General features: G+C 41.4%; 3 protein-coding genes across 4 annotated transcripts; all 3 read left to right on the plus strand.

Moving 5' to 3' along the window:
• Window positions 1-1,171: 1,171 nt before the first annotated feature.
• GJA9 (gap junction protein alpha 9) lies at window positions 1,172-2,704 on the plus strand. The gene has a single exon (XM_007527101.3). The coding sequence runs from the start codon at window positions 1,172-1,174 to the stop codon at window positions 2,702-2,704; it is 1,533 nt and encodes a 510-aa protein (XP_007527163.1).
• Window positions 2,705-3,953: 1,249 nt separating this feature from the next.
• On the plus strand, window positions 3,954-13,044 carry MYCBP (MYC binding protein). Of its 2 annotated transcripts, none has more exons than XM_060206175.1 (5): window positions 3,954-4,526; window positions 4,722-4,809; window positions 9,395-9,443; window positions 9,671-9,800; window positions 11,866-13,044. In XM_060206175.1, exons 1-5 carry the CDS (start codon window positions 4,443-4,445, stop codon window positions 11,908-11,910), a joined length of 396 nt encoding a protein of 131 aa, XP_060062158.1. In that variant the 5' UTR covers window positions 3,954-4,442; the 3' UTR covers window positions 11,911-13,044. The 2 variants fall into 2 exon arrangements, with proteins under 2 accessions (XP_060062158.1, XP_007527164.2); XM_007527102.3 differs by having other exon boundaries at window positions 3,955-4,526; window positions 4,722-4,794.
• Window positions 13,045-16,120: 3,076 nt separating this feature from the next.
• Window positions 16,121-24,593, plus strand: RRAGC (Ras related GTP binding C). Its single transcript, XM_060206164.1, has 5 exons — window positions 16,121-16,488; window positions 19,193-19,396; window positions 20,201-20,400; window positions 23,402-23,516; window positions 24,412-24,593. The coding sequence occupies exons 1-5, from the start codon at window positions 16,252-16,254 to the stop codon at window positions 24,556-24,558; spliced, it is 903 nt and encodes a 300-aa protein (XP_060062147.1). The 5' UTR covers window positions 16,121-16,251; the 3' UTR covers window positions 24,559-24,593.
• Window positions 24,594-26,193: the final 1,600 nt, after the last annotated feature.

Here is a 26,193-nt window from a genome sequence, read left to right on the forward strand (position 1 = left end):
TTAAAATTATTGACTTGTTATAACTTTCATATAAAGTAATCCTTATAGTTTTGTAAGATCAACTCAGTTTTAGGTGCCTCTCCAAAAGTTCTGATTTAAAAAATAACAACAAACTTAAGTAAGAAGATTCCTTTCTTATAGGGAATGATATGGTTCTTTCTTTCCCCTCTAAGATTAACTCAAGAGAGAAAAAGGAGAGGGGAGAGGGGGAAAGGGGGGAGGAGAGAGAGAGATGGGCACTAGAGCATCGCTCTGGTGTATATGATACTAGAATTCAAACTCAAGACTCTATGCTCCCAAATCCAATCTTTTAGGCACTGTGCCACTCCTGGGCCACTATGGTTCTGTCCTTTCCTTTCCTTTTTTCCTCCATTCCTTTCCCTCCCTCCTTTCCTCTTTCTTTCTGTCTTATTTTTATTTATTTTAAATTTCTTTATTAGGGGAGTTAATGTTTTACAGTTGATAGTGAATACAGTAGTTTGTACATGCATAACATTTCTCAGTTTTCCACATAACAATACAACCCCCACTAGGTCCTCTGCCATCCTTTTCCAGGAGCTGTAACCGCCCCCCCTGCCCCCCCCCATCTTTTACTTTGGTGAAATACACCAACTTTCTTTCTGATCACAGCACTGAAGCTTGCTTCAATGTTCACCTGCAATATGGGGTTGGGTTTGAGCCTCGGCGGTAAATACGGCAGAACAGTGCACCTTCCTACTGAACTACGATTTCACCGGTTTTCTACTCCTCCCCCAGCTCACTGCTCAGCTCTAGTTTATGGTGGTGTGGGGATTAAATTTGGGACTTTGGAGCCTCAGGCATAAAAAAATCTTTTTGCATAACCATATGTTTTGTCCCCCACCTTCACTCCTGACCTATAGTTCTATTGTTAATAGAGAATAGGGTCCTTTACCCTGGTGTCATGTTTTGTTTTGCTTTGAACAAATTTTGCCAAATGATTTAAAATTCCTGATATCTTACATGTATTTTTGGTATGAGATTATCACAACTCTTAGGGGAAAGTATAGCAAGCAGCATACTGAAAGAGTGATGCTTTGTTCATATTTTGGCTATAGGTCTGCTTTAAGAAACTGCATGCCTTTCAGAATAAAAGAACTTATCTGCTTCCTATTTGATGGAGTTCAGAACCAAGATGGCAGACTAACTAAATATGGGGGACTGGAAGTTCCTTGGAGGATTTCTGGAGGAAGTGCATGTCCACTCCACCATGATTGGAAAGATCTGGCTGACCATCCTATTTATATTTCGAATGCTTGTTCTGGGTGTAGCAGCTGAAGATGTCTGGAAAGATGAGCAGTCTGGCTTCATCTGTAATACAGAACAACCTGGCTGCAGAAATGTGTGCTATGACCAGGCATTTCCTATCTCCCTCATCAGGTACTGGGTTTTACAAGTGGTATTTGTATCTTCACCATCCCTGGTTTACATGGGGCATGCTTTGTACCAACTGAAAGTTCTGGAGAAAGAAAGGAAGAGGAAGAAAGCTCAACTGAGAGGAGAACTTGAAAGGGTAGAGTTTGAAATGCCTGGCAAATGGAGGAGATTGGGTCAAGAACTTTGTCAACTGGAGCAAAGGAAATTAAATAAAGCCCCACTTAGAGGGACCCTGCTTTGTACTTATGTGATACACATTTTCACTCGTTCTGTGGTTGAAGTTGGGTTCATGGCTGGGCAGTATCTTTTATATGGATTCTGCTTACAGCCTCTGTTTAAATGTCATGGCCACCCATGTCCAAATACAATTGATTGTTTTGTCTCAAGACCAACAGAAAAGACAATATTTCTATTTTTTATGCAGTCCATTGCCACTATTTCACTTTGCTTAAATGTCCTAGAAATTTTCCACCTAGGTTTAAAGAAGATTAAGAGAGGTCTTTGCAGACAATATAATTTGAAAAATGAAAATAGTGAATTCTATATGAATAAGTCAAAACAGAACCTTGCCAAATATCAGAGTACAGCTGCAGATTCACTGAGGCGGCTCTCTTCTGCACCTGATTATAATCTGTTAGTGGAAAAGCACACACACAACACAGTGTGCACTAGTTCAAATTCATTAGCATTTCAAACGGATCCTGACCATCACAGTGGAGAAGATGAGAACTGCATTATGAATAAACAGGACACTATATCGTCTAATGAAATGTGCATCCTCAGTAGTACCTGTAATTCTCTTCACGAAGGTGGCTCAGGTAATAAGGAATACACTCCTAAAATATTTGGAAAAGAAGTTAAAGACAACCAGTTAAGAGAATGTGATGGCAACAACAGAAAATCAAACCATTATTCTAAAAGTCACTGTTCTGTTGCCTCAGAAGTTATCACAGATCTGGATCTCCACAAGGGTCAGTCACCACAAACGACTTTCTCTCTGCCAGACTACGACATCTGTAAACCCAAGTGGCTGCAACCTACAAGGGGTCTTTCAATAGGAGATAAAGAGCTTGCATCCCCTCCCAAAGGTCACCTCAGTGACCAGTTCAGAGAAGGCATCGTTAGGACATCTCCTCCGTCCAAGGGGGGTTTCCAACCTTCTGACATTCCTGATTCTTTGCAAGAGCTATCTTTTGAATCTGAACTGGTCAGAATCTGCAAGAATCCTATTGCTTGTCTTCCAAATCATCTAGTGTTGTTGACAAATAACCACATTGATAGACGGGCTCCTACAGACCTTCAGATCTGAACAGGGCTTTTTGACATTCTGTACATTATAACATAACAGAAGTCGCCCAGTGGAGCACAGACAAAACTGGTAAGGGGAGCTCTAGAGACCACAGGCTGAGGTAGATAAACACAAACTTATTACTAAAAGGGAAAACAAATCTAATTCTGAATTGTAAAATGGTAGTTTCAAGTGAAAAGACCTAAGACCCGGAGATAGCATACCTGATAGGGCACATGCTATTTACCATATGTCAAGCCCTAGGTTCGAGTCCCAGGATCACATGGGAGCATCACAGCACAGATGCTATAATGGCCTTTCTATCTGAAATTATTTTGTTAATTTGTTATTTCAACTAGAGCACTGCTTAAGTCTGGCTTATGGTGGTGTTGAGGGTTAAACCTGGGACCTGGAAGCCTCAGGCATGAAAGAGAAATAACCAGAGTATCACTGGCACATGGGATTCTGGGCATCCAGACTTGGGACCTCATGTTTTCAAGTTCAATGCTTTATCCACTGTGCCACCTCCAGGGACTGTAAGCATGAACATCTTTTCTATATACGTATTTGAGATATTTAATTCCTTTTTACTTACTGATATTTTACTTCTGCAGACTGTACATTTTGTTTGTCACGAAGACATAAGTTTTCTTATGGACCGTAACAGTGTGTCTGGAGTATAATCATGTTATCTGGTGAATAAAATCTTAAGTGGTCCGGGAGGTGGCCCAGTGGATAAAACATTGTATTCTCAAGCATGAGGTTCTGAGTTCAATCCCTGGCAGCACATGTACCAGAGTAATGTCTGCTTCTTTCTCTCTCTCCTCCTATCTTTCTCTTAAAAATAAATAAATAATAAAATCTTTTAAACGTTAGTGGCACTGACCTGGGAGGTGGTGGTGATAGAGCTTTGGACTTGCAACCGTGAAGCCCTGCGTTTCCTGCACTGCACCGCAGTACTGCTCTGCCCTTTCCCGCCTCCATGAAATAAATAAATCTTTAAAAAAGTGGTTTTCTCTCATTTGTTTATAGCCTTGTGGTTCTGTGCCCAGATCGGATACTTAGCTCTACACTCACAGGTCATCTCGACTCGACACTTTGACAGTACCTCATTGACACGAGTGAAGATGACAGTACGAAGCACGTGTTTCGTAAGGTGCCCGACACAGGGCAGCAGCTCAAAGGTGGTATTAGCACGTCAGGGGGCGTGGCTCACCGGCCAGAGGCCCCACCCACTGGACCACACAGCCACACGGCTAGGAGACTTAAAACTGGTGAGGGGACATATTCGACACTTTCCTCGAGCCATTGGAAATCCAAGGATCCCCTGCTCGGGCCCAGCACACTTCTAAGACCAAGAAACGGGCACAAACTGGTGATCACAGCTTCCGAGGTTCCAGCCGAGCCCCGTCGCTTGGGCACCGGGTTTGGAGCCGCTTCCTCCCGCGCCGGTGCCACTTCTCCCGGGCGGCGCAGGCCACGCCCCGGGCCGCCACGCCCGCCTTCGGCAGCACCTGGACTCTGGCCCCCCGCTACCCCAAACCTCGCCCCTTGCTAAGCAACCAAATCGCCCTGGAGACCGGAAGAGGAAGGAGAGGTGCCGCAGCTCGAGGAGCCGAAGGGGCGGGTGTACGCAGTCTCCTTCGCCTCAGCTCGCTGTGGGGCCTTCAGAGCGTCCTGGTCGCCATGAAAACAGGCCACACCCCGTCGATCCCCGCCCGTGGTTCGCCAGTGCGCAGGCGCGCGCGCCCTCCGGCGCATGAGCAGTGCTGCTCGGAGCCCGCCAGCCACTGTCTCGGGCGCCAGCGACGCGGCTGCCGCTGTCACTATGGCCCATTACAAAGTGAGGGGGGCGCGGCGTGGCTGGGGGCTTGCGGGCGGTCGCCAGCCGCTGGTCGGCTGCCGGGTGGGAGAGGGGACGCGCGTGCCGGTTTTGGGGGCCTGAGGTGGCGAGGCGAAGGCGGGGTGCCGGACTCCCAGCGCCTTCTTCCTGCTCCGGCCCCCGGGTTTTGGCCACTGACCCGCCGTGTCTCCTCAGGCCGCCGACTCGAAGCGCGAGCAGTTCCGGAGGTACTTGGAGAAGTCGGGGGTGCTGGACACGCTGACCAAGGGTGAGCACGGGCTAGGTAGGCGAGGGTTCCTCGTGTCCTCGTCGGGCTCCTCGACGTCCGTGGCGCCCCGGAGAGGCCGTGCCCGGCGACAGGGGAGCAGGTAGGACCCGTCCCGGGGCGCCAGCACGGTGGGCCTCGGGGTTCGCGGCGCCGCCCCGCGGAGGAAGCCGCTCCCGACCCGGAGTGAAACTCCTGCAGCTGTTGCAAAGTCTCCAACTTCCGTTGCTTGGCCTCGAGCAGCCGCAGTGGGCGTGTTAGCCAAAGACATGGAGCTCGCTGTTCCTCCCGCCTTTCAGCCCCCCCCCCCCCAACTCAGTTAAACAGCTTCCTTCCAACAAGGGATGCGCGTGGCGGGGGAGATCAGCCCCCAGAGCAGGAGGGTTCAGAGTCACCTTGGTTGTGGATTTTCAAGCCTCCTTCTCCTTCCTATACCTGTGGTCTTTGTCAGCTCTTACTTTGTGCAGTTTTAGAATTTCAGCCTGAGGAGTCTGAGGGCACAACGAAATGGTTATAAACTCTTTTTCAGTGGAAGCGTACTCTTAACACTGTATCTCTTCTTCCAGGGCTCAAAAACCAAGCACATGTCTTGAACTCAGTGCACTGCAAATGAAGTCCTGTTGAATTCAGACAGCAGGGTTCCGAGAGATATGTGGGGTACTGCTTATTTCATGAGCTCAGCAGCAATTTGAATGTAATGTATCATTCAACTCATTTAGCTGAGGCTTTTTTTCCCCCATGAGTCACAGAGAGGAATTAGAGGCCAGAGCAGCACTGTGGTGTGTGTGGTGCTGGGGATTGAACCCTGGACCACCTGCCTTCATGCCTGAAGCTCTCTACCACTGTGCCACACACAGCCAGGAACACAGCTTGTGATGTTCCAGGGTTTAGAACAACAACGACAAAAAAAATCTGGCAAGGGTAAAGAACTGGGTTCATATGAAAATAGTTCTAAATGTCTGAGAAATAATTTGGTAGATGCTCTATAGTCTGAAACAAAGCTTGGGGAAAAGTTCTGGGAAAATAACAACTTGGGTGTTAGGAGGAAGAAGGGTTTTCAACTTCCAATCATGTGCTGCTTTGGCTTCCTGCACTGTTTCCCTAGCTTTTTGCATAGGGATCATTTGAAGTTCACTGCTGTCTCTCAGGTGTCACAGATGCTTGGACCCCAAGCATGTTCAATTGCATCCATCCTTCTCAAAAAGAAAAAAAACAACCCACAAATTCTTTCCTTTAACTGTTTTTATTCATGTTTATATTCTAGGAATAGTGTTTGCCAGGGACATTCTTGCTCTATAGAGCTTCTATTCTGATTGGGGGTGGGAAAGATACAGAATACGTACACAGTGCCAGCCAGTGGTGTTCATGAATAAAACAGCAAAGTATGGGGATAGAGAGCAATGGGTGAGTCATTTTACATAGTGTGGGGGATATGTGTGTGTTTGGGGGTGGGTGGGTATGTGGGCGTGACCTCTTAAGTAACACTTGAGCAGAGATTTGAATGAAATACTCTGAGATTGAGTTCGAAGAACTGTAAGGAGGCCAGAATGGCTAGATGGTGTAAGTGACAGAATGGTACAGAGCAGAGAAGTGACTGCTCTGGGAGGTAACTGAAGGCATGTAAACCTATGTTAACCTGGGTTTTCTTTCATGTGAGACTGGGAGTCCCTAAAAGCTGCTTTAACTTTGCTCACCACTACTGGTACCTAAGCCCTCACCTCCCTAGATTTCCAGTCTCCTAAATGACACCTGACAACTTTGCATAGTATCCATTAATAGCTATTTAAATTTTTTATTTCCAGCTTTAAGTATAGGTACTTTACACAGATTTAATTTATATTTTCAAAAGGCTTTGAAACTGCTTTCTGACCTTAAAACACTGTAAGACAAACTGGATGAGACTGATGTGTTATTAAGAAGAAGATGTATTATTTTAAGCACTAAGTCAACCTCTAAAAATCCTGCTAAGGCAAAAAGGGGAATATTGGTTTCAGAGTCCTGATTAAAAGGAAGTATATTTTATTTACAGAAAAGCACAGGGAACTTTAATATTTAGATTATATTCTGTGATTACCAACCTTTGTTAAGTATACCAATGACAGAAATGTATGAGCTAAAAGAAATGGGATGGGGGAAGAAAAGGTGAGTATATTTGTCTTACAAAATTAGGACTGGGGGATTCAGAAGATAGCTCATACCAGAGAGTGCATACCTTACCAACTGAGTGGGTTTGAGCCCCAGTACCACATGGAAGCACTGAGCATGGCACCAGGTGAACTCCATGGATGGCATAACGCTGGTGTGGTGTTGCTCTGAATTCTCCTCTGAAATAATGAACAAGTTGGCCCTAGGGCACCAGTGCTACAATTAAAAAAAAGTTAAGATTTAGTGTATATGAAAATTATTGGAAGAAGAAAGATTTGGATGTAAACTTTAAAGATGAAAATAGTAAAAGGAATTAAAGAGTATTGTACCAGTTAGTGAAAGAATGGAGAAGAGCTAGTAGTGATGATGAACATACACCAGTTCCCAACAACAGTGCTGTGAATATATTCAGAGAGATGAAAGGTAATTATCAGAGCTCAATGCTAGTAAAAGTAACTGCTCAGCTGAATCGTTCATACTGTTATTATTTGGATGAGTTATTAAGACTGAAAAAGGGAAGATGGGAGTTCATTTGCAGTGAGTTTTGGAGTTTATGTGTACATTGTGCAGTTTTACATTCTTTGAAAAGGCTCTTCAAGTATTCTGTGCACAAAAGAAATTATCCATTGGTTTGGAAAGATTTTTATCTGACTAGTAAATTTCAGATAAGCAAAGTAATCCTAACCTTGGATAATACCAGGATATGACACCATTGAATATATTCATGTGTGTGATATTAATGGGAAAGAGAAGGCACTAATGCCTGGGATCAAACTCAGGACTTCTTTCTTGCAAGTCTAGCAGTATCCATTGTGTCACCTCTTGGACCATTAAAATACGTATTTTAATACTCATTTGAGCATATTAATAGCTGGTGGTGGTTATTTTTAGCATGCTATATATGAAGTGTCATTCTTGAAGGACATTTTTTTTTTTTGCCTCCAGGTTATTGCTGGGCTCAGTGCCTGCATTACTAGTCTGCTGCTCCTGGAGGCCATTTTTCCCCCATTTTTGTTGCCTTTGTTGTTGTTATTGTTATTGGATAGGACAGAGAGAAATCAAGAGAGGAGGGGAAGACAGACAAGGGCAGAGAAAGACACCTGTAGACCTCTTTCACTGTGAAGTGACCCCCCTGCACGTGGGGAGCTGGAGACTTGAACCAGGATCCTTATGCCGCTCCTTGCACTTCGTGCCATGTGCGCTGAACCAACTGCATTACTGTCGGGCCCCCCTTGAAAAACATTTTTAATTTGAGACTTTTAATTTCCAGGGGCCCGGTCGTGGTGCACGTGGCTGAGTGCACATGTGCAAAGACCTGGGTTCCACCAGGTAGAAAGCTTCATGAATAGTGGAGCAGGGCTGCAGGTGTCTGTCAGTCTCTTCCCCACTCTATCTTCCCTTCTCCTTTCAATTTCTGCCTCTATCCAATAATAAGATTTTTAAAATTCTCCATAGCCTTGTTGATTCTTTAAATTTTCTTCCACTTTATTACTCTAGTGCAGGTCACACTATCTTTTTCAAATGGGTAACTTCAATTTGTTTTTTTCCCTTCATTTAGCTAACAAAAAAACTAAGTGCTAAGAATGAACACACACACGAAGATGAAACACATGAGAAATGCCTAGGATAATGTGAAAAGCACTGTGTGATTTAGAATGTGATAAAACCTCAAAAGACTTATTGACAGAAGGAGGGGAAAATACTGCACTGTAACCTCTCATGCGGGTGCCAGGCTTGAACCTGGGTGGAGCGAATGGCAAAAAGTAGGCACACTGTCCAAACACATCAGCCTCTGAACTCTTTTTTTTTATGCTTTTAGCCTTGCTCCACTGTAGATATTCCACACAGTCAAGATCTTGTTACTCTCTGGCTGAAAACTGTATGCTTGTAGAATCAAAGTCCAATTGAACATGCGTGATCTACAGTCTGTCCTGACTACCTTTCCAACTTTCTTTTCTGCCACACCGATGTTTTCATACTTGGATTTTCATCTCAATAAATTGTCTTGCTATTTAGAATGTGGTAAAACCTCAAAGACTTATGACTGGCAGAAGGAGGGGAAAATACTGCAATGTAACTTACCTCTTTAATGTGGAGGTTACACACCACCCCTCCATTCCTAATTTATCTAAACATGCCTCGACCAGGTCACAAGAATTATTTCCCTTCCTAAGAAGCTTGTGCCATAGGCTGAGTTAACTATTCTTTAAGTGTGGCTTTATAAGTTTCTGTCCTGTATTATCCTCTAATAACCCCCCCCTTCTAAGTCCTTGTTTTTTACACTATGTGATAAATTACTTGATAGCAGAGACCTTGCTGTCTTATTCACTATGGTATGGCTGGTCCTTGCAGTGTGCTTAGTGTACAGTTAGTACTAAATATTTACCTGGACTATGAAATATAATCTCAGTCATAGAGTTTAAGACTTTAATTTTTTTTTTCTTTTTCTGGTTTGCAGTATTGGTAGCCTTATATGAAGAACCAGAGAAACCTAGCAGTGCTTTGGAGTATCCTTTTCATCTTTCAAGTAAAAAATATATATATATGTATTTTTTGCACTTCTTTTTTTATATAGACAATAAACTATAAAACTATAGATTATTGAAAAAGTTAACTTCTGAGTTTTTAGATGATCTCTGGATAATAATGATGGTAGAATGGATATTGATGCTATTTTGAGCTATCTCATTAGCTTCATTCACCTCTAAAAGTAGTTCTTTAACTTTGACATTAGCTTTTTAAAGCATCACTTAGGAGCTGCTACCCCAGAAAATCCAGAAATAGAACTGCTTCGCCTAGAATTGGCAGAAATGAAAGAAAAATATGAAGCTATTGTAGAAGAAAATAAAAAACTGAAAACAAAGGTAAAGTTATTAAAAGATCCTTGCTAAAAATCACTTGACCTTAAATGATCTGTTAGTGCACAGTACTGGAGGAGGATGCGTAACAATCATAATTGCAACACCAAACTAATGCTGTGTCTAGAAAGCCACAGAAAATTGTAAATAGGACAAGTCATGTATGGTCAACAAGAGGTTCTTGGGCACCTGCATCAACAAAATAAATGAGGAGATACTGACTAATAAGTAAATGGTTATAAAATTTCAGAGTCTTAAGCTGTTGGTATATGTAGGCTAGTATAGCACCAATGCTTTGTGAATGGCACCTCTTAAGAGCTGTATAGTTGTGCCCAATCTGTACAATTACTGCTGTGGCTGGGGGTGAATGTAAATATTTTTGCATTTGATTTTGTCTAGTGAGGAATTAAAAAATATTTTTGTATCCTTTTACTTTTAACATTTTATTTATTTTTAATGATATATATGCAGGCATGAGAGTCTTTTGAATAACCATTATGCTATCTCCCCAGCCCCATAAAGAATTTTGCTGCTGCTGTTGTTCGTGAGAATTTTCATATACTAAAAATTGATCAACCTTAAATCTGAGGCTTTACCACATTCTGAAGCATATGATTTGTTTTGCATTATTCTAGGCATTTTTCAGTTTTCTCTTCTCAGTAACTTTGAGATAAGTGAAACAGGTACACATACTATTTTATAGGTGAGGAAATTAAAGCACAGTGAAATCTAATAAAGTACTCAAATCTACTAGCTAATTGGAATAACTTCTCAGCCTAGAGTTTTACAAGGAACCACTATGGAGCATTAAAAAGGAAAAAGACCATTCAGAAAAGATTGGGACTGGGCAGTGGCACACCTGGTTTAGCACAAATCTACCTTGCATAAGGACCTGGGTTTAAGCCCCGTGTGTAGGGGGAACCTCTCCAGTGGTGAAGCAGGGCTGCAGGTGTCTCATCCTCTCCCTCCCTTCTCATTTTCTCTTTGTTCTACCAAGTAAAAAAAAAGGAAAAATGAAGAAGAAAGAAGAAAAAACAACAGCTGTAGGGAGTAGATTGACAAATAGTGTGGGCACCACACCAAACCCTAGTGATAACCCAGAGGGCAAGAAATAAAGCAAGATCTTGAATTAGCCAGGATTCTACAGTATACTGATATCAATGATCTCTGGCTTTTTTTTTTTTCTTTTTTCCTATTCTTTAAGTCAAAAACATTAGCTGCTCTTTAATGACTGGGCAGGTTAGGTTTTTTTTCTTACTTTTTGTTTGGTGGGGTGTGAGTGGGGGATGAACCTGGGATCTCAGTGCTTCCTTCAGGCATGAGAGTCTCTTTGCACATCCACTATGTTATCTCCCTGCCATAATTTTTAAAAAATATTTATTTATTCTCTTTTGTTGCCCTTGTTTTATTGTTGTAGTTACTGATGCCATCGTTGTTGGATAGGACAGAGAGAAATGGAGAGAGGAGAAGACGGGGGGAGAGAGAGAGAGATACCTGCAGACCTGCTTCACCGCCTGTGAAGTGACTCCACTGCAGGTGGGGAGTCAGGGGCTCGAACTGGGATCCTTCTGCCGGTCCTTGTGCTTTGCACCACGTGCACTTAACCCGCTGCACGCACTACTGCCTGACTCCCCTTTTTCTACTTTTTAAGAGAAAGTTCAGTAAACATTTGGTAGAAAAAAGAGAAAGAAGCCTATTGTAAGACATACCATCTTTGGGAGGCTATAGATTATCGCATATCAAGTGTTTGAGCAGAATAGTCATGAGTCAATTATATTTTTCTCGGTAGTTTTAAAGGCTCATGTGGTAAGACCTATTGGGTTGTTTGAAAAATCATAATGTATTTTTCTGTTTTTCTATGCAAAATTGTGCCATGACTTTCCCAACAACCCAATTTTAGGCTTGGCAGTATTAAATCGTAGATCATTGAATGGTCTAGATAGGATATTAATACAAAGTTATTGATTCATTAATTAAGCTGAATATAATAGCTAATTGGCTTTGTAACAATTAAGTTTTTTACCCAATTTAGAATAAAACTCACCTAAAGTCCTCTGTCTTTGCCCCATAGCTTGCTCAGTATGAACCACCTCAGGAGGAGAAGCGTGCTGAATAGGATTCTTCTCAGTTGAAAAGACACTGAAAAATGGTTTTGTATGACTTGAATAGTTTGTATAGTATATAATCTTTTCTGAACAGATGCTATATAACTCTTTTAATATGTTAAATTCACATATCTCACTTTAAATGTTATAAACACATTTAGAATCACCAATAAAAATGCAATACAATTTTTTGGGAGGTCTTAAAAGCAGAAGAATCCAAAGTGAATCCTGAAAAGCATCTAAACACAGTCATCTTATTATCTTAACAGACATTCTGTTTATCAATCTGACTAGAAGTGATGGTACTGGTTATAACTTGAGCATGAAGCTATTCCTTAGTTTAGTTCAGAATGTATGCACAGGTACAGCCATTCTCTAAAATGAAGATAACACTTTATATTCTTTGCAGGCAGCTGGAGAGATCTGTGTGGCATAAGATGCTTTTGCTTGGGTTCCCATGAATCTCTTGCTAGTTTATGTAACACAGAACTGATAACTCTTCTTGGCCACCACTTTGCCTTAGATAACCAAGTGTGTGCCAGCTTGTACTGACACCACATTTTCCTTCTATGCAATCATGCCCTATCTGATAATGTTGCCTTGCTTTGCTCTGTACTTCACTGAGTCCTAGTTGCATATCAGCCATTCTTTCAATTTGCTATAATAGCAGTTACCATGATTGTAATTTATATAACTTTCAACAGAATCACAATGTTCCCCTGCCTTACTTAGCTTAGTTGAGCACAGAACATGGAAATATAAAATTCTGGATTCACACACAAGCTGGCATGAGGAGTGAGCCATATATTGTGGAAAATTATAGTCTGTGGGTCTAATTACATAGTGCATTTTCCCCCTCAAAGTATTTTTCTAGTCTTGAATTCATTTTATCTTCATTATCCCTGTGAGGTAGGACAAGTATGAAGGGAAGTTGGGTGCTGAATTTTTAGGCCAAAGACTGATAGTAATACAAATTATTTACTAACTGTTGAACTTTGGGCATACCAGTTAACTACTCTGAGATTCACTTTACTCATCTGTTAAATGAGAAGAATAATCTGTGCTGCCTACCTCACAGGGTTGTTGTGAGGGTCAAATGAGAATGTATGTGAAAGATTTGTAAATGGTAAAGCACTATATTCTTGCTTGTTAGTCCCTTCTTCTTTTGGAAGATTTGACTAGGTGTCTTGTTTTACTGACCACTTATTTTCTTTATTGACATTGTTAAGTAGTTCATGTATTTGATTCTTGTTGTCATAGAACCTATTTTTAATTTTTTAAAAAATAAGAACAGAAAACAAAACAGTCTAGTGATTTTTAACTAGGAAAAGCCTCAGCACCTGCTGGAAAATGTGACTTAAGTCAACGTAGGAGCATTTTAGTAAGTCCTTTAAGACAGTATGGCAATATGTGGGCTGGATAATAACACTTTTTGGTGGAGCTGACTAGCCAGTGCTATTTAAGAATTTAGGGTCTGCCTGGCCTCTGCAGGTCCTTTTCAACATTCCCATCAAGAATTTGGATGAAGACTAGATTAGAAGATGCTCAGAGAGAGAAAATGGATCTCATGTTAGTTCCTGCTATGACAGAGGCCTTATCTATAAAGTCTAGATTTTAAATATCACCCAACTCACAAGGTTGCTATAAAGATCAAATGAAACATGAATGTGAAAGTATCTTGCAAATTGTAAATGGCTTTATTGTGAGCTAGATAGTAGTAATGCTAAAAATCTGTTAAGTGCCTCAAAGCTAGAAGGGCTAGTTGCTAGACTGAATTGAAACAAGCTGGAAAAACGAACAAGTTGGGGTATCCAAATCTTGAGCATATGCTAGAAGGCTGAACTAAATCAGGACTTAAATTTAGGTTAAAAATTGCAGTTAGCACAATGATGAGTACTGGACATTCAAGCATGGGGTCCAAGTTGATTCAGAGCATTACATTTGCCAGAGTGATAGATACTCTGGCCCTTTCTCCTTCTTACCATTAATTAAAACAAAAAATGCAGTTACACAAGTGTAGGCACTGGGATTGTTGATGGAGTGCTAGTTCCAGTGATTACTAATGTGAACCACGTTTACTCAGGATATATATTTTTAAATTATTTATTTATTCATGAGAAAGATAGGAGAGAAAGAACCAGCCATTACTCTGGTACATGTGCTGCCGGGGATCAAACTCAGGACCTCATGCTTGAGAGTCTAGTGCCTTAGCCACTGCGCCACCTCCCGGACCACAACTCAAGATAGTTTTAAAAATCCATTCTGGAAAGTTTTTTTTTTTTTTTTCCTGGAAGGTATTTCTAAAAATATTTCCCAGGTGCTAGACCTTCATCTTTAAAGCTCTATTGGTCAATATTGCATTGTAGGTGCCCGACATTTGGTGGCTATTAGTAAGCTGAAATTCACATAAAGACCAATAGGAAGAGGACGTTTGAAAATACAAGGCTGTGCTGTCAGATATGGTAGCCACTATTAGCTATATCTGGCAACTAAAATTCAGTTAAAAGTTCATTTCCTATATTGTTACTGTTATTCACAGTAACAATATAGTGCTCAATTCACATTGGCTACTATGTTGACTGGTACAGATGTAAAGCATTTTTGTGACCATAGAAAGTTCTGTTGGACCTTACAGTAGATGGAATGGTTGATGAAACTAGAGCTGGTTTAATGTGGGACAAAAAAAAGAGTCGGTAGTGGCTGGGTGGTGGCACACCTGGTAGCACACACACATTACAGTGCACAAGGACCAAGGTTCAAAGCCCAGTTCCCTGCAGTGGGGGAGGCTTCATAAGTCGTGAAGCAGTGCTACATGTATCTGTATAGATCTTCCTTTCCTCTCAATTTCTCTGTCTTTATCCAAAACAAATAAAAATATTTTTAAAGAAAGTGGGTAATGGAAATTACCTAAAATTTGAAAAAGATAAAGACAACTCTGTTTTGGCCCTATTAATAGCTCTAGGCATTGCCCATTTTCACCATGAAAAAGACTTTTTAAAACAGTTCTGCAGACACTGGTATTGACTACTTTTTGACATAAAGAGGAGGGGCTGGGTGGTGGCGCACCTGGCTAAGCACAAGGATCCGGGTTTGAGCCCCCGGCCCCAACCTGAGGGGTGGGGGGAAGCTTCACAAGAGGTGAAGGTCAGTGGGTGTCTCTATCGCCTCTCAATTTCTATTTTAAAAAAAAGTAGCCGCCTTTTCAATCTGAAGTGTATGCTACATGCATACCAGGTAGAAATGTTGACTGAGTATTTTATTTTACTTTTGAAGCTCTGGTTTATATGGTGGTGCGGGGGACTGAACCAGACACAAGGGAGCCTCAGGCATGAGAGTCTCTGCATAACCATTATGCTATCTACCTCCGCCCTTGACTGGGTTCTTTCTAGGTGAGGTTGCATTACGTAGACTTCCAAGGATGTAACCTAGCTCTAAGGTCCAGATTCAGACCACAGAAAATGATGCACTGTTAGGTGGAGTGAGAGGTAGATTGACTAAAGTGGCTAAGGGAGGAAAGTGAATCTTGGGTTAGAAGGGGCAGCACTATCCACGGAAGAATGAGAATATGATTCTTTTAGTTGACTGCATTTGCTTTGCTCACACACTCTAGCCATGCATATGCTAGAAAGAACTATTCACACTCCGATATTATCCGGAAGATAATCCGAAGGTATTTCCAGATCAAATCCACCCACTTCGACCTCAGACTCCAGTTTATAGACTTCTCACTCTCGTACCTCCCGAACTTTTAAATCTGTACATTTGACTTTAGCATCTTAAGTCTGGAGTACTTACTCAGAAGTCCAGTGTATTACCCAGCAAGCTGAGGGGAGGCAGTGGCCGAGGTAGTTCCAGATCTGTGGCCCAGGACTTCGCAGGCATCAATAAATACTGGTTGGGCAAGTGAAGTAGCTGGGGAATCCGTTCTCCCCCCAAACGTCCAGAGACCCTCTCGCTTTACAATTGTTCCTGGAGCTACGGAGAAGAGCCGCGGGAGCCAGGAGCGAGGCTGCGCGGGACGAAGGTGCGGGCTGGGGCGGAGGGCAGAGGGCCCGGCCGGGCCACCCTCCTCGTGACTCCTCCTCCCCCCGCCACCTCTCCAAGTCAGGTGATTCCGGGCACGTGACGGGTACCACCTTCCCTGCTGCTCCTGAGTGGCATCTCGGGTGACCAGTGAGAGGCCGGGCCTCGACGCGGAGCCTATGAGAGCGGGGCTCCGAGGGGCGGGCCGCACTCTGGTGGCTGCTGCCGGGGGCGGCGGCGGCGGCGCGGCGGAGTTGGGAGGCGGAGGCCTGGCTCGGCCTAGCCTGGCCTGTCAGGCTCCGGGCGGCGGCGGCGGCGGCTCCGGCACCATGTCCCTGCAGTACGGGGCGGAGGAGGCGCCCCTCGCCGGCAGTTATGGCGCGGCCGATTCGTTCCCGAAGGACTTCGGCTACGGCGTGGAGGAGGAGGAAGAGGAGGCGGCGGCCGCGGGCGGCGGGGTTGGGGCGGGGGCCGGCGGAGGCTGTGGCCCGGTGGGCGCTGACAGCTCCAAGCCGAGGATTCTGCTCATGGGGCTCCGGCGCAGCGGCAAGTCCTCCATCCAGAAGGTGAGTGGGGCCGCCCTCCCGGTCCCCGTGCCCGTCCCCGTGCCCGTCCCCGTGCCCGTCCCCGTGCCCGTCCCGGTCCCCGGGGGCTCGCCCAGCCCCACGCGTTAAAAGCCCCTGGGGAGGGCGGCGATCGCGGCCGGCACGGGCCTGTCCTGTGCCCTCTCCGCTCCGAGCCCACGGCCCGCTCTGCGGGGACCCGGTCGGTTCCCGAGGGCGATTCAGGCTGCAGGGAGGCGGGTGCCCGTGGCGGGTCCGCCTCCGGGGACGCAGCCTCTGTGCCACTTATGAAAGCGAGCGAGTCCTCTCCAGTTGTGACTCGGAGAAGTTCCCGGGCTCTGCTCAGTATTCATGTGTTCCTCTTCCTTCAGGTGACCCGAGTTTGCAGGGCTCCCCAGGTGAGCCCGGCGGGCCGCGTCAGGAGTTGTGACTAAGTCACTTTTTGGTGCTTGTGCTTGTTATTTGCTACTAGGAGGGAAACTAAATATATATATTGTGTGTGTTTCCAGCGAATTTTTAACTTTGGGCCAGGTGAATATAATCTCTGCTGATGATTCGAAAATCTGACATTCTTGAGAATATTTGCAGACCCACAGCATAAGTCACTGCACTTGTTTTCTTTTGGGGTCTGTCAAGAATGAATGCTGGGGCAGTATGTTTTTTTTTTTTTTTCCCCTCCAGGGTTATCGCTGGGGCTCGGTGCCTGCACTACTCCTGGAGGCTGTTTTTTCCCCTTTGTTGTCCTTGTTTATCATTGTTATTATTTTTGTTATTGCTGTCATTGTTGTTGGATAGGACAGAGAGAAATGGAGAGAGGACGGGAAGACGGGGAGAGAAAGACACCTGCAGACCTGGTCCACCTCCCTTGAAGCGACCCTCCCCCTGCAGGTGGGGAGCCGGGCTCGAACCAGGATCCCTATGCTGGTCCTTGCGCTTTACGCCATGTGCACTTAACCCGCTGAGCTACCTACCGCCAGGGCCCCCAGCAGTATGCTGTTTAATGAGGGCAATCAAAGCTAGGTTGAAAGGGCGGAGGGTAGATAGCATAATGGTTATGCAAAGTGACTCTCATGCCTGAGGTTCCAAAGTCCCTGGTTCAGTCCCCTGCACCACCATAAGCCAGATCTGAACAGTGCTCTGGTAAAAAAAAAAAAAAAAAAACACAACTAGATTGACTTCTTTGTCAGTCATCGTCCTTATACACAAGGTGAGCTAGTTGGGGAAAAAGTAATTACTGCAGGGAGTCGGCGGTAGCGCAGCGGGTTAAGCGTAGGTGGCGCCAAGCGCAAGGACCAGCGTAAGGATCCTGGTTCGAGCCTCCGGCTCGCCACCTGCAGGGGAGTCGCTTCACAGGCAGTGAAGCAGGTCTGCAGGTGTCTATCTTTCTCTCCCTCTCTCTGTCTTCCCCTCCTCTCTCCATTTCTCTCTGTCCTATCCAACAACAAGAGCATCAAAACAACAATAATAACAAGGGTAACAAAAGGGAATAAATAAATATTAAAAAAAGTACTGTAAACCCCCCCATAAAAATATATTAAAAAGTCATATAGCCAGTTGTGTGCCCTTTCCACTCTGTTGCAAAGATCTCTTAAATCTTATGCTATTTTATAGACGTACCTTTTTCTTTGAAGTAACTAAATTTACTGGATTACTGTTTTGTTTTTTCACTTCTATAGCAGAATTTACATTTGTGGCAAGTTTTTAGCAGACTGACATTCTTTTCACTGGTCACTCAGGTTAATACTTGGGAGTAACTGTCTTACAGAAAGTGGTGGTTGCAATTTTGTTAAGATTTACTACAGGGAAAATTACACTAGCATGCAGAGTGCAGGGTTCAAATGTAGTATGTAATATGTATGCTGTCATATTAGTTTTATGTTAGGATTGTGAGCGCGTTTACCATTTCTCTTTCTCATTAGAGCTGCCCTTTTTCTGTCAGCGCCCTCACCCCTCTTACCCTTTGAACATTCATCACTTTGTACTGGGTGTATTAGCTGTTCTTGTCTTCCTGCTTCCACAAGTCTGCAAACTCAGGGTAGGGTCCAGCCAGTTACATTTTTCAGAACCTGAAGTAGGCATTCCAGTATTATTTCAGTGAACAAAAACTTCTTGAACTTCAGTTGTAAGTGTTCATAATCCTTGAAAACTTGTATCCATGTGTCAGCGACTGTAATATAAACCTTTATCTCTCTTTCCCAATTGATGTGAGGGGAAAAAAAAAAGCTTTCATAATCTTAAGGTGTATTTTGGAAGAATTAATACAGTTTAATAGAAAAAAAATCTGTGGAGATGAGATTGCACTGCGTATGGTACAGAGAAAATAGCAGGAAAAATTTTGCTCCAAAGTGGGCCTAATGGAAAGAAATTTGTTGTCCTTTCTGTCAGAAGTGAAAGAATAATGAGTACAGTGGATACTGATGGAAGTCATCCAAGTTTTTTTTTTTTTTTTTTCCTTTTTTAAAGATATATTTATTTGTCAAGTAGGGGGATGAACACCCCAAAGCACAGCTCTGGATTAAGCAATGCTGGGGATTAGATTCAGGATCTCATGCTGGAGAGTCTAGTGCTTTATCTAATGCACCATTTCCCAGTCATTTAGTGCTTACATCTCTGATTAGAATAAAATTATTTATTAATTCAGAGTTGAATCTTGAACTTTAAATACTGAAATTGAATAGTTGTAAAATTGCCTTTTTTCTTTTAACAGGTGGTGTTTCACAAAATGTCACCCAATGAGACTCTCTTTTTGGAAAGTACCAACAAGATTTATAAAGATGACATTTCCAATAGTTCATTTGTGAATTTCCAAATATGGGATTTTCCTGGGCAAATGGACTTTTTTGACCCAACATTTGACTACGAGATGATCTTCAGGGGAACAGGAGCATTGATTTATGTCATTGATGCACAGGTAGTTAGAAATAATAATACGTTTCTGGTGGCAAGAGAATGAAGGCTTGCTTATCATCTTTGTTTTGTGCTTCTTATGTTCCCCTCCCCCTTTGCCAGTAGATTCCCTTACAGCATAAGAGATGCCCTTGCAAAGGTGTTTTGGGAGCAGACATACCACTTTGCAAGTACAGGATGTCAGATGATTATGAGATCTGGTTTTCATCTTTGAGTTCTAGCTAATGAGCAGCTTTCCTCTTTCATTGGCTACTGTGCGCTACTAATTTTTGTGGTAGTGATGTTACTCACTGATTGCATCAAATGATTTCGTCAGTACCTACAACATAAGGAAGAATATGAGAATTGAGTCAGTCAGTGTTAAATAATTTCCTTAATTGTCGAGTCTAGGTCCTATCCTTAAAAAGCTTATGATAATCTTAGACTTTAGTTAGGAATGTTTTCTGATTGACAGGCTTTATCATGAGTGCATTCACATACATGATCTAATTTAACTTTTACATATTTGGAGGGCAGATACTGTAATTCTGATTTTACAGATTATTAAGCTGAGATCACAGAGTTTAAACAACCTGCTTAAAATCAGACACTTAATAAATGGCAGAGCTGGGATTACTTTAAAAAGTAATTGTTTTGAAGGTTTGAGATAGGTCCATTTCTTTAGTAGTGTAAGCGAATGTGTTTGAATAGTTGTGAACAATTAGGATAATATATTTGGTTGGGGAAAGAAGTAGTTTGAGGCTTTTTAAATTCATTACTTGACTTTCATAAGATTTCTCTTTAAAAAATACTTTGTTCTAACTTACAGGATGACTACATGGAGGCTTTAACAAGACTTCACATTACTGTTTCTAAAGCCTACAAAGTTAACCCAGACATGAATTTTGAGGTTTTTATTCACAAAGTTGATGGTCTATCTGATGATCACAAAATAGAAACACAGAGGGACATTCATCAAAGGGCCAATGATGACCTTGCAGATGCTGGGCTAGAAAAACTCCACCTTAGGTAACAACATGTGTGTTTGATATGAGAGCCCTGAAAAGTGTGTAAATGTATTCCCATCTCTGTCATTATAAACACTAGCTTTCTGTTACCCTTATGCCCTTTCCCACATCTATGTTTTTGATGTCTCTTTTGTTGTTATTGTTGAATTCAAGCAGTTTTGGGAGCCTGATGTTATTGAGAAACTACTTTCCCCTCATTTCCATTTTCCTGGAGTCAAAGTCATGCGAAGTGTTACCATTGGGATTTTTACAGGTTCATCTCAAGAGACTATAGTCATGTTGTTTCCTCATGACATGTCTGCTTTGGGATTCCTTTTGATCTCATCATTCCCCACCCCCCCTTGCTAGTTCAAGGAATCTCTTACGTTTGTTGTAGAACTCAGTTTGACTCTCCCAGTTGGAAGAGTCTTTTGAAGTGGGTAACTGTCAAGTTTGGTTTTTGTTTTGCTCAGGGTGTACTTCTGTTCTGGCTATTAGTGGTTCTGGGATATAACCTGGGAATTATGGCATACAAATTCTCTGTGTTACTACACTTTGCTAATTTCCTGGCCTTAACTTCAATTTGAACTCTTAACATAGCTTGTCTATGTTTTAAAAAAACATATTATGACAAATGAGTCTCTAAAGTTTGAGCTGCACGAATTTATCCTATAAACTGCTAAGGGCTGCTGTTTAGTTTAAAGAACAGTTCATTTGTAATTAAGTGTTAGTAAGAAATTATTATTAATGCAATAATTTGTATACACACACACACACACACACACACATATATATATATATATATGTGTGTGTGTGGAACTGTACACCTAAGGTTTTATCATGCAGTAAGCCAATGTTAATAAACAAGGAAAACTTGTTACATATTTTATTAATTTATTTATTGGATAGAGACAGAGAAATCAAGAGGGAAAGGAGAGACAGAAAGGGAGAACGAGAGAGAGAAAGAGAAATGCTGATGGTATCGTTGCTTCACAGTGTGTGAAGCTTCTCCTCTTCAGGTGGGGTCTAGGGGCTTAAACATGGGTCTTTGCACATTGTAATATGTGCAGTCAACCAGGTGTGCCACTGCCCAGCCCCTAAAGGGAATTAATTATTAAAGAATACCTATGAGGTCAGACTGATGAATTGTGTACTTATACTCTAAATGTACATGATGAATATTTCTTACATTTTAATTTGTTGTTTGTGTGGCATAGGGGGAAATGAATAACAAAAATATTCAAATTATGTTCTTTAATTATGTAAACAGCCTAAAAGGGAAGCAAAGAAATACATAACATAGCAATTTCCTTATCCCTGCTCTGCTAATGCGACTTCCTTATAGGCTCAAACCAACCCCAATTTCTATCTCTAATGTCCTCTGGGACCTTAGGCTTCAAGATCTTTCAGGTATTCCAGCAAACTATGTAGAAAGTGTTCATTGATCTCTATTTGCGTGAATTAAAATTTTAAATATAAGTAATTTACACTTTAAAATTTTTCTGAAATCTTTGTAAGAGAAAAAAAATGAAAGCAATTCTCCATCTTTTGGGGGAGGGGGAAGTTGTCATGATAGTGCTCTGATATCCTTACATCATATTTATTCTTTCTCAGAGCACTTCACCCCAGTGGTACCTAGCTAGCATCCCTTCCCCCAATTATCTGTTAACCTCACAGAATTTTGATTTAAGGTTTTATTAGTTATTTGCAGGCCTGAGGATGAGGCTCCACTTGATTTCTGGTTATCAGAAGCTCATCTTAAAAAAACACTTTGTGGTTTGCAGGTTTCTCCTGTCCCCATCCACCTCTCCCTACAGAACTTGTCATCTTACTAACCTTTTTGTCTAAAAGAAACCCTGAAGCACTCCTTTTGTGTCCCTCGTGCCTATGGGGGAAGTCATCTTGGCCTCAGCCTGCTCCAGTGCATTGACTCCTAGAATAAAGTCCCATTTTGCATATGGTCAGCTCCTTGAGATTGTTTTTAAATTACCTGCAAAGTATGCTGTGTGGAATCCTGGGCCTCTGATTTTGTAGTTTGTACTTATAAACTTATAATGGATGCAGCTATGTAGTCAAGTGTGTACTCTGAGTGAAAAAGCAGAATTGTCCACATGCTTAAAATTGTCAAAGACAATTTTTTCTGTGTTTTGTTAAATCTACATATGTTACTTCTCTACTGTATGTCTGTTTAGGATTCTAACTTATTTTTCATTTTCTTTAGGGTCCCAGTTGTCATCCTTTATTATTTACATACATTCTAAGCATCATTTGTGTTAAGAACATTGGGGTCTGCTACTAAAAGCAAGAATGACAAAGTGTGCCCATAGGAGTTTAACATTCTGATGACCGAAGACTGCTCAAAAGCACTTATAAAGACTCTAATTTTAAGTGTTTCTCAATGCTATACTTGTCTGCAATGTAGAAAAAATAAGTTAGAAAAAAGAATAGTGTGTACGTGTACACACACACACACACACACATTTTAAATCAGAGCATTGTTCAGCTCTGGTGGTGCAGGGGACTGAACCTGGGACTTGGGAGCCTCAGGCATAAGTCTCTTCATAATTATTATGCTATACTATCTACCCCTGCTGATAGGTAGTAATTGGTACAGGAATACTTTTTGGGATAGGGGATCAAAAAAGAAAAGAATCTCCCAAGGAGGTGACATTTTTGTAGAAACCTGTGTTACTTCTCTGAATTTTCTGTTGGTATTTATTTTTATGAGTTGGGGATTCAGGAAACCAAAGCTCACTGAATCAGATTGCAAAGATTTAGGTGGATTTTCATGTATTTATATCTGAAAATGCTGCCCTGGTACTACTTTAATTGTCCTTTGTAAAAATGCAGTAAAAGTATGGATAGTTTAGCCAGGTAGGGAAGCTGCATTTGTCATCTTGAATGACTGAAGGTTGTATTTGAACTGACTGAAATGATATGTTAAGAAACTGAAAATGGTTATGACAATGGTCACTCAATGTAATATGCTTTCCAAATTAATTCAACTGTGCTGTGTTTTTCAGCTTTTATTTGACTAGTATCTATGACCACTCAATATTTGAAGCCTTTAGTAAGGTGGTACAGAAACTCATTCCACAACTGCCGACCTTGGAAAACCTCTTAAATATCTTTATATCTGTAAGTGAGCTATTTGATTCACTTGAGTTTCTGATTCCATTTTCACTGAGTATATTTGTGTAATCAGATTCTTTATTTGAAAGTCTTCAATTAGTCTGAGCCGAACTTACAGGCTAATGATACATTTAACATGTAAACTAGATAATGAAAACATTAAAACATGCCTTGGGTTATTATTTTTCTGGATTCTCTCTTTAATATTCACCTTCCTAAAAAGACCTGGAGAAATATTTCCCTATGCTCTAGTTTAGAATATCTTCATTTAGCTGTTTCCTGAAAGAGACAGGTTTTGGGAATTGACTTCAATCTTTGCTTTACTGGTGGTCACATGAAAAAAAATTGATTCTTATTAACTTTAATCTTAGTATGATATTTTACATTCTTATTTTGATGATCCAGCTTAATAAAAAGGATATTCCTCCAACAAATTTTGCATTTAGTCATATTTTCCAAACATTACTTCGAAGAATTCAGTGTATAGTGATCGCCAATCCTTTTGGGCTTTTGAGTCATGCTGAATGCTGATGTTGAACTTTTTTTATGTTTTGCTAATTGCTTAAAGCAAGCCCATTCCAATTAGAGATTGATTATTTTAACACAGGATTATGAAATGTAGCATGGGTTAAGATTTAAAATTTTTTTTGTGGTGGTATTTTAGAAAATAATTTTAAGTAAAGGGAAAGAAAAAAATTTTTACTAGTGCAATTATGTCAGTAAATTGGAACAGAGAAATAACTCCAGTTTATTCTTTGGTTCTTTTAGCTAAATACTGTTTTATTTTTTAAATTAGATTATATGATGAAAATTATGCTTGGATATCAATAATTAAAAATCTTTGATAAGTTGTCAACTGAGATTCTTAAATTGAACACTTCTCCAATTTTGTTTTTCTAAGAATTCAGGTATTGAAAAAGCATTTCTCTTTGATGTTGTCAGCAAGATCTACATTGCAACAGACAGTTCTCCTGTGGATATGCAATCTTATGAGCTTTGCTGTGACATGATTGATGTTGTAATTGATGTGTCTTGTATATATGGGTAAGTTTTTCCTATGTTTTTTTTCTTCCGGAATATTTTAGATAGGTGGGACACTGCAACTAGATTTAGCAGGGGGCTTAATATTTGAAGTCTAGCAAGTACTATATGAAATGAAATTGTTCTGGTCTTCAGCTTGGAGCATGATCTCTATAGGTAGGCTGATGGGTCATACTCCTTAGGAGAGAGAGTATATCAGAGCATTTGAAAAGTATAGCTAGAGCCAGACTTTATCACTGTAAGTTTCTCCTGCTATTATTTGGGTATTTGTACTGTGTTTTTCTTCTCATTGGAATTTAGCTAGATTAAAAGAAAAAACATACCAGTGGAAAAGCTGTTAACAGGGTAGGGGTAGATAGCATAACGGTTATGCAAAGAAACTCTTGTACCTGAGTCTCCAAAGTCCCCAGGTTCAATCTCTAGCACCCACTATAAGCCAGGGCTGAGTTGTGCTCTGGTTAAAAAAAAAAAAAAAAAAGTCTTTCAATAATTATTAAATCAATTTTAAAAAAGCAGTTACAGAAACCAGAACATTGGTCCACACTTCCAGAGGGATAAAGAGCAAGGAAGTTTCCAGTGGAGAGCATGGGACATGGAACTCTGGTGGGAATTGAATAGAATTAGACCCCTGTTATCTTACAATCTTGTTAGTCATTATTAAATCACTAATAAAATAAAAAATAGGTTAATTTATTTTAAATATTCTGAATAATAAACTATTGGCTTCCTAATTAGATGACTTCAGACTTTGGGGAGTGAGGGGAGATTCCTTAATACTGATTTTAGTGCACTAATAAACTATAAAATCAGAATTTTGGTAGTCAGATTTATACATATAAAAAGTTGAATCAGGGCAGGTTGGTTGATCATTTGGTTGAGTTCATATATTAAAATGCTCAAGGACCTGGGTTCAAGCCCCTGTTCTTATCTGCAATAAAGCAGTGCCACAGCTATTTCTCTTTCTGTTTTCCTCTTCCATCTCAATTTCTGTATATCTAATAGAAAGTTGAATCATCCAAGTTTCCAAAGCTTCTAAAATATAGTCTTCCTATATTCATCAGACACATTGATGTCTAGATGCCAGTCACTCTGGACTTCTTTTTAGATAGAAAGAGAGCTCTATACTCCCTCTCTCTCTCTTTCCATCTCCCCCCCTCCCTCTCCATCTCTCTCCTTCTTTCTCCTTCTCCCCCCTCCCTCTCCTTTCCCCTCCCCTCTCTCTCCCTCTTCCTCTCTCCCCCTCTCTATCTGCATGGGAGCTAGCTGGACAACCTAAGTTGCTTGCATGACAAAGCAGGCAGGCTCACTTTCCAAGAGAAGCCTGCTAAGATTTTTGTACAACAGCTCAAGGCAAGTAAAAAACTTTTGAAGAATTACTGCTATTTCATAAACCAATAACCTCTGTTGTCTCTAAATAGTTCTGATTCTCCTGAAATATTAATGTGAATACTCTCAGGTTCTTTCCCAGCCCCCCTCTTACTATTTTTCTTAAATAAAAACACTGCTAAACTTTGAATTGGTGCTAGGGACTGAGCCTATCAGAGCCTCAGGCATGAAAGTCTTTGTGCATAGTCACTGTACTACCTCCCTTGTGCTCCAGGCATGCTCTCATGCTCTAACATTAACTTTGTTTTCTGATAAC

Source organism: Erinaceus europaeus, chromosome 13 (assembly GCF_950295315.1).
Source record: "Erinaceus europaeus chromosome 13, mEriEur2.1, whole genome shotgun sequence".
Classification (NCBI taxonomy): domain Eukaryota; kingdom Metazoa; phylum Chordata; class Mammalia; order Eulipotyphla; family Erinaceidae; genus Erinaceus; species Erinaceus europaeus.